General features: G+C 48.1%; 1 protein-coding gene across 2 annotated transcripts in view; it reads right to left on the reverse strand.

The window, feature by feature from the left end:
- Positions 1 to 472: 472 nt before the first annotated feature.
- Positions 473 to 8,897, reverse strand: part of nrip1b (nuclear receptor interacting protein 1b) — a 107,148-nt gene continuing 98,723 nt past the window's right edge. For both annotated transcript variants that reach the window (XM_014026645.1, XM_014026647.1), the window contains exon 2: positions 473 to 4,854. In XM_014026645.1, coding sequence (XP_013882099.1) covers positions 783 to 4,448 — 3,666 coding nt within the window. In that variant the 5' untranslated portion in view covers positions 4,449 to 4,854 and the 3' untranslated portion in view covers positions 473 to 782. The remainder of the gene's footprint in view (positions 4,855 to 8,897) is intronic.

Raw genomic sequence — 8,897 nt, forward strand, 5'->3', positions numbered from 1 at the left:
TAGACATGTTTTTATTATTGTCATTAGTGATTAACTCAATTTTGGCTAAAAGAATTGACAAAATCCTACACACTGTGCCTTTAAGAATAAACTGATTTTTTTAAATCTAGGATGGCAACAAGGCAGCCTTCAACTGTTGCTCCAGAAACCCATTTTCCCTTTCTGTCGACCCACCTGCTCCAAACTGCACCAGCCTGAATCTGCACTGTCAAACGTGGCCTTAAAGGTTCAGACAAACAAAAAGAAACAAGGTCTCCCACAGCCCGAGGCCTCCGGGAGACATGACGAAGAGCGGAGGCAGGATCCTGCTCGAACAYGTTGGAGAAGACCACAGTGACCGCCCGGAACAGCTTCATTTGGAATCTATCGAAAATTCACGTGAAAATGTTCTGATGGAGACAACAAAGAGGTGTCTACTGAACTGAGAACTAACATTTTTTGGACGCATCAATAATAAATGTTGCTTGAAATGTTCTCTCTAAATGTTTTATGAGGCAACAAAGAGGACACGGGGAAAAGTGATATGTGTTCAATTCAGAAAGAAACTCAAAGACAGTTCTAATGAGAGAACAGAACTAGATGAGTCCAGATGGCAGGACTACAACGTGACGCTTCTCTTATTTTAGTTTCAAACACAACACTCTGTACCGCTTCAGGCCCTCATTTCTAAAATACATTTAGTTGTTTTTTAATGAAAAATACTCTCACTTTGTCCATCAATCTAATCTGACAGTCCTCTCAGAACAAAAGTAACTAAAGGTGATTTTTCTTCATGGGGGGTCTCAGTGGGAGGACTGGCTCAGGCCCTGCTTGTCATGGCTGTGCTTGTCATGATGCTGAGGGGATGGAGGGCTGCAGTTCAGGCTGCGCTCGTACGCCTGCAGCTCGCTCGTCTGCTCCTCCTTCACGCGAACCACCGGCGGGCCCCCGTCCTCCTGAGGCCGAGCCTCCTTCCTCAGGTGGACGCTGCCCTTCTGCAGCATGTAGTACAGGATGGGGTTGGACCGCGAGAGGCGGGGGGAGTCCGGGTTCGAGTCGCAGGCCTCCTCCTCGCCTGTGTTCTCCTGGCTGCTCCACTGGAGGGGGCTCTGAGGCTCCTGCTTCACCAGAGTCGGGGGCTCGCGCCTTTGAGCCACAGGCCACGGGGCAGGCTGACGGAGCCAGGGGGTGCGGGCGGGGCTGTCGCCTGGGGGAGGGGTGGGCAGGGGTCTTAGGTGACTTGGAAGCCCTGAGTTGAAGGAGCCATGGTGGGGCCAGCTGGGCAGATGGAGGAAGCCGTGATTGTGAGAGGCCTGACCGAGGATGCTGCCGTTGGCCTGCAGCACGGTGGGGCTGGGCACCCCCCGCTGCAGCACAGTGGGGCTGGGCGCCCCCCGCTGCTGCTGGGACAGCTCCTTCAGACAGTTGTCAGACAGCAGCAGCTGCTTCAGCACGTTGAAGCCACGACTCTCTCTGCTCAGGGGCTCAGTGGGTGGAGGCTCCTCCTCCTGCAGACCCCTCTGYTGATCACAGTCCACCTGAGCAGTGGAGGACGCAGACATTTGTGTGTTGTCCACCGCGTTAGGAGAGCCAGCATCCATTTGTTCAGGGCAGACACGCCTCCTTTTAGGGCTGGGGTACTCCCTCTGCTCCTCTTTCACCTGCGCAAGGTGGGCCTCGGCCTGCGCAGGGTGGGGCTTGGGCTGCGCAAGGTGGGCCTCGGCCTGTGCAGGCTGGGGCTTGGGCTGCGCAGGGTGGGCCTCAGCCTGCGCAGCGCTGCTGCTGCTGTAGTAGGTAGCGGTCTGTTGTTTGAGCAGCTGGCTCAGGAGCCCATATTTAGCTATGACCTCTGCCGGCCGGGGCTCGGATTTTAGCTCCTGCTGAGAGTTCGAGGGTGGGCTCCTCTTCTCGCAGGCACTCAGCCTCTTTCTGCTGCTCAGATCCTCAGACTTGAAGGAAAACGGTCCCACCTCTTCCAAGACCTCYGATTTGATCTTTACATCCAGAAGGGGCCCGTTAGAGCTGTCACAGAGGGCAGAGGTGGAGGGGATTTTCTCGTAGCAGCCCACAGATACCTCCGTCCCCCGCCTGTCACTTTCGGTGGTCCGATCTTTGCGGCTGGACGTCGTCCCGGCAGAACCAGTCCCTAGAAGGAGCTGCAGCACAGTGCGCCTCTCTAGAAGGTTCTCGATCTGCGAGGAAGGAGGAGAGGCTTCCTTGCGGCTGAAAGGAGTGCCGCTGCYGGAGGCCCCGTCTGACAGTGGAGTGGTGGTGGTCCGGTGTACCGGAGCATTCAGCCTCTCCAACAGAGCAAGAGGCCGGTTAGCTTCCAGTTCCTGAGCCGGAGCTTTGCCAGAGGGCGTGGAGGACGAGGAGGCGGGGCCACACTGAGCCAGGTTCTGTAACAGTTTACTGGCACTAAAGGCCGGCTCTGACGCCGTCTCAGCAGGGAAGGGTTTAGACTTACACAAATCCAGTGGGCTGGACTGAACATGGGGGGAGGGGTAGGAATACGGAGACAGAGCACTGCTGGGGTCTCGGCTCAAAGGATACAGGGACTGCGGTGGGCCTACACACCTTTCTACAGGACTTCTTGTTCTGCTCTCCTCCCAAGGCATCAGCCCCTTCTGCTGGCCCCGGGACATGGTGGCCATGCTCACATCGAGGGGTACTTCCTGTTTACCACTGCTWTTATTAGCCATCTCATTATTTTTACGCTCAAGAAGAAGCTGCATGAGCGTAACCTTAGGTTGGGCTTTAGGGTCTGGACTGAGTTCAGGGTCCCTGCTGGTGGAGACACTGGGTCTGGATGGCTCTGGTTTCCACTTGTTTATTAAAGACTGCGTGAGCTTGTCCAGGGAGGAGGTGGAGAAGGAAGATGAGGATGATGTTGAGCAGGTGGAYGTGGACGTGGACGCAGAGGACACAGTCAAAGAGGACGGTGAAAGAGACTGAGTGGTGGCTTGGTGACAGAACTCTGGGGCCGAGGAGGAGAACGCAGTCAGAGAAGAGGAGAGGGTGGAGCTGGAAGACAGACAGGAAGGAGGTGCATTCGGAGGCTTTAAGTCCTGCACGCTGCCACGCCCTCTCATGGACAGATCGATGGGAGAACAGATGGAGTAGGAACTTTCAGCATCACTGTTGTCCTTGGCGATRCTCCTCTCGTGGGTGGAGCACTCGCTGTCGGACGTGACCGAGGAGGAGCCGCTGGGAGGCAGCAGGTCACTGATGTCCTCCAGGTGGCCGTTCTTGGTCAACTGCTTCTGGTTGTTGTGGTTGTTGAGCAGGAGCAGCAACAAGCTGCTGCACGTCTGCGGGGGGCGAGCGGGACGGGTGTCGAAGCCTCGCTTCTCTCTGGGAGGCTGGTTTGGAGCGTGGGAGGGGGTGGGGGGGGAGCTGTGGGTGTGACCTGGCAGCAGAGAGGGGCTGTGAGGACTGGAAGCAGCTGTTCCAGGGAGTGTTGTTACTGCGGTTGTTGTCATTCCATTTTGAGCTGCTGAGGAGTTCACAGTGTCTGGAGCCCCCCCCACACTCGGTGGTCTTTTGTCCGGGCCGTGCTGCTGGTTGGCCATGGCAGCTAGTCTCTCACTGGCAGATCTTCCTGACAGCTGGGCTTTGAGGGCGTGCTCTCTGGAGTACTGTTGCAGGTGGGCTTCGCTGGACAACAGCAGAGCCAGCTGACTGCAGGCCACGCTGGGTTTGGGCGAGGGGGCGGGGCTAGAGCGTATCTTCACCATGTTGGCCACGGCTTTCAGCCGCTCAGCGCAGGACACGGATTCGGCCGTGGTGGAAGCAGCGGGAGGCGTGGCGCTGTGTGCCGAGCGGGGGGACTCGGGGGGTCTGTCCTGACCCTGTCCTCGCCGGCTGTAAGGGGTGTTGTTGTGATTCTGGAGTTTGCTCTTCCTCATGAGGCCTTTCAAGCGGCTCGAGGCCRTCCCGTAAACAGGAAGAGGCTCTCGGTCGGTTGCCGGAGCCTTGGAGGGCGAGGGACACTCGCCGGGGGTGTTGTTAGAGTGCTGGGACATGGCCACACTCTGAAGCCGTGAGCTGAACGACTGAAGCAGAGAGGCCAACAGAGTGCTCTCGCCCGCCTGAGCGGACCCCTCCAGAGCGCCGTTCTGCAGACCCCCTGCTTGACCGTTCAGTTCCACTGGGGTGGAACTCATGCGCTGGTTCCCTGGATCAGTCCAGGCTCCGGAGCGCAGCAGGCGAGCCTTCTTCAGGTGCTGCGAGGACCCCAACGTGGGCCCATTGCTTCCAGCCTTGGGTGCCGCTGGGCCGTGGTTTGCTAGTGGGAAGGAAGTGCCCACCTTGTTTCCCTGCTCGTGATTGCTGCGGACTGCCTCGGACCGCCCGCCTGCCGCGGCCCCAGGCCCGGCCACCACTGGATGCATCAGTAAACCTTCCAGGTAAGTTAGAACAGCTGAATCCTTGTGTGTCTCAGGGCCAGGCTCCTCCCCATGAGTCATGTTCAATACTCAGGTCCCCTTGTAGAGCTCAGCAATGCTACTGGGAGGTAAAAGTCATGTGGCTGACAGTGGCGTGCACTCGTTCAACACAAAGGGGTCAGGCTGTGGCAGCGGGTGAAGCGGGTCGGAGATGTGAGGAGAAACGAGCTGGGTTTATTCCTGACCGGCACTAGCCACAATCAGCAGTTTGGTGAAAAAGTTACCACGACTGGAGGCCTCCAAGACATCGTCGTAGGCCTTCAGATGATCCCAGAGGGCCTGGAGTCAGTCTGGTGTGAGCAGCAAACAGGAGTCAGAGGGATTTCACCTCCGCCATGTTGACATTTTCTACAGCTGTGGACGTTCAGGCCGTCGGTCCTGCCGTCAGTGGCTCCCGGCAGCTCTGTAGACGTCGGGGGAGGGGGACCTATAAAAGTGAGCAAAAGAGAAAAGTAGGAAGGAGATGGTTGAGGGGAGGGAAGGAAGGAGAAAAAAAAGAAACCATGAGAAGCAGGGATTTGCAGAGCACTACATCACATTCACATCCTCAGCTTGTCTACCATCTCTGTTCCTTAGCAACATTTCAGATTGGCTGCACACGGCTCCCACGCCTCTCTGCACTCGGCCCTCCCTGCCGCCCGACACACCGCCGACGTAGATCAAGTCTGATTGGATCCAAATCGAAAACTCAAGCTCTCTACCTTGAAAAACATCCAGGTCTTGAGCAGTAAGCCTCTCACAGTTGTGTCTCTCAAAAGTGAAGGGCCGTGTGTGAGCTGTGCATAATTCTTTATGCGATTTGTCATTTCGATGGATTATCCTTCCTCCACCACCTCCTGCCTTCCTGTGCACTTCAGCTGCATCTCACACTGTGCAAGTCTGGAGAGAGCTGGAGCCACCCACCCACTCGGCCACAGTTACCAGCAAGCATTTCAACATTCAGGCTTAAATGCATGAATGAGCAGAAGTATGACACGAATAACAATAATGGTAACACTAAGTTATACAACATACAGATCAGGACATAATACAATATCATCCGGTCATCACCATATCACACTGTAGTAGATACACTAGCTGTGTTTCCATCAATATTTTTTATGTGCATTTTGAAGTATCGCATTAGAAAAGGTGGACAGAAATGGCAAAATAAAAATAAAAAAATTCAATTTTGCAAAAACAGTTGAGGTTGTTTTCGGGTTCCTGGAAAGCGTCAATGTGCAAAAGGGAAGCAGGAAGTTCTGACGTAGTGAACATTTACCTCACATGATTAATCAGCTGTTTCCTCTGTCAGCGTCACAACATATTCCCGTAACGCAAAGAGAATTACATATCCTTCTCTACGTCTGTGGACTACGAAGGACTATTAGGGCCACACAAGATTTTTTTTTAAATTACGAGAATAAAGTCATAATATTACGACATTAAAGTCGTATGAAAAAGTCATAATATTATGAGAATAAAGTCATAATATTACGAGGTTAAAATCAATATTACGAGAAAAAAGTCATATTATTGCAGCCTTTACACGAAAAAGCAAGCAGTTACTGGATTAAAATGAGGAATGTTGAGCAACTTGTCAAGTTGTTCTTTAGTATTGCATAAAATAAATAATCTTTTAGCACATTAGCATCAAATTGTCAGTAGCAGGACTTGGAAATTGTGCAAACGACTATAAACTGAAGCTGTGTTGTAATTAATGGATGCATTTACAGATTTAGTCACGTAGTTAATTTGGATGAAATCATATTAATCTAACAGTGATCAAAGTCATCACAGACTACTTTATAAACACACACACATGGCTGTACAGCAGGTGTGAGGAAAATTAGAAGGAAATGAGGAACGGAAAATAGACACGTCATGATTATGACTTCTTTCTCCTAATATTTATCTCGTAAAATTACGACTTTAATCTCGTAGTATTACGACTTTAATCTCATAATATTATGACTTTATTCTCGTAAAATTATGACTTTAATCTCATAATATTATGACTTTATTCTCGTAGTATTACGACTTTAATCTCATAATATTATGACTTTATTCTCGTAATATTATGACTTTATTCTCGTAATATTACGCCTTTATTCTCGTAATATTATGACTTTATTCTCGTAATATTATGACTTTATTCTCGTAATATTATGACTTTATGCTCATAATATTATGACTATATTCTCCTAAAATTATGACTTTAATCTCATAATATTACAACTTTAATCTCGTAATATTATGACTTTATTCTCCTAAAATTACGACTTTAATCGCGTAATAATAATAAAAACATCTTCTTGTGTGGCCCTAATACTCTGTCATTGAAGTATCAAAACAAAGTGTTAAATATATGATGTTTAAAAACAAAAATCAAAGGCAAATGGGCAAAATGAAGCCTGTGTCCTGTTAGTGCTGGACATTTTGTCCTGCTGCAAGATGAATACAGATAAATTCATTGTGAAATAATTCTTCGTTAGATTCTTGAAAACGGATGTTATCTCGCTCTACAAAACTGATTCATTGCTGCTTCTGATTATAACTTCATGCCTGTGATGCTAATAAGATATTTTTATCAGTGATCAGTGTTAAATAATCTGTGTTCAACAACATCTGTGTGTAATGTATACGCTGGGAAATGACTCCAGCGTCCTACTCAAGAAGTCTGTAGATAAACAGTTTAGACTGAGTGGATTTCAACAAACTGTAAAGGTATATATGTAGACCACAATGCATTGTATCATACCGACTTTGTGTGCGTGTTAGTAAATAAAAAGGTCAATTTAAAAGACTGGAGTTGGTTTAGAACTGGTCCTACTTGGACCGTTGACAAGCTAATTTAATTTAATTTAATTTATTTAAGACATGGTTGTTCAAACAGCTATTTACCGCAGGTAAAACACTGTTTTTTACCTTTCTACATAAGCCCCACTTCAAAATGGCTAGAAATCCTTTTCTGCCCAAAGACTTGTGCATTAAAATAAGAACTTTGTTGCAATGCAACACTGTTTAGCTAAATTTTACATCCATTAAGCTCGAATTCTAAAGGTTTCACTCAGCTTCAAAGCATTTGTAAATGATCTTCAAATATTTAAAAACATCCCTAAACATAGTGAGAACCAATAAAGCACAAACATGTTATTCCGTGTACTCCTCACTTTCATAAGGCTTTTTACTTATTAAAATATTCAGTTTGTTTTAACTTACTTCTTAAATTAGTTTATTTGTTTTTCTCACTCCTATTTGTTAAAATATATACCCTTATTTTTTATTGTTTAAATTTGTACATATACTGCACCTTTATCCTCCTTGCTTAGGCTTTAGACGCCAGATGACAGAAAGTCAATGTATGATTGTTTTTACAAAGTACTGTACTGACACGTTTGTTTTATTAATAAAGTTTACTTCCTCCCAAAGAAACAGAAAACACAAGGCATTTCAAATTTAAAGCTCAGATACTCCATAAACTCCAGCAGAGTGAGCCAGAATGAATAAAAAGCTTGAATTGAACACGTTCAAGTGGCGCTCTCTGCTGACTGAAAGATGAAGGAGCATCCAATCCAGGTCCTCGAGGGCCAGTATCCTGCAGGCTTTGGAGAGTTTTTATTTTCTGCTCCAAAACACCTGATTTGAATGAACGGTTGACTGACAGACTGCAGCAGAACTTAAAGAGGTATGAATCAGGTGTGTTGGAGCAGAGAAACGAGTAAAACATGCAGAACTGAGACATTGAAACAAATGTTTTCAGCATTAGTTTCTGGTTTTCGCACAGATCCCCCCCACCCCCGTAGGGAAGATCTGCTGGTGAAACTAAATAAATCAGCTAATCTTTTAAATGATTGTGTGCGACAAAGAGTGAGCAATAAGAGCCGCTGCCTTGTGCTTTTTTTCTGCTGAGCTGCACGCAGATTTCCTGTCCCACAGTGATAATGTGGAAGGAAGGAAACGCCTCCATTATTATAAGCCGGATATAAAGAAAACAATTTTCACACCAGTTCCCAGAAATCCCTCATACCACTTTGCTTTTTTTATGCTTGAAGTGAGACTGTAGACACGTCTTCAAGTGCAAAAAAACAACAACTGTTCATCTGCGTGGAATGTACATACCAGTCATAACTTGGAGATTAAAGCAAGAAAGGTTAGGAGTCCCACAAGAGGGTCAAAATATAATTTTAAATAACAAGGTTATTTAGTGGTAAAGAATGAAATTTATTGTTATAAAGCAGCTACAGAGTCAGCAGCGTTGTGGAGGTTTTAGTGAATTTGATTGTATATTGTATATTGAGATGTAAAAACGTGAAAACGTCAGCAGGTCAGACTTTCTGACCAGATGCTGTGACACTGTGAGAACGTGCTGACCTGCAGAGCTGCTGTGGACTCCTCGCTGGGCAGAGAGTCAATCAGAACGTCCACATCTTTGGCTGTTCTCGCTATAAGAGCTGCAAACAGCTGGGCGTATTCTGGAGAAACAACGGG

The sequence above is a fragment of the Austrofundulus limnaeus genome, unplaced genomic scaffold, assembly GCF_001266775.1.
Source record: "Austrofundulus limnaeus strain Quisiro unplaced genomic scaffold, Austrofundulus_limnaeus-1.0 Scaffold576, whole genome shotgun sequence".
Lineage (NCBI taxonomy): Eukaryota > Metazoa > Chordata > Actinopteri > Cyprinodontiformes > Rivulidae > Austrofundulus > Austrofundulus limnaeus.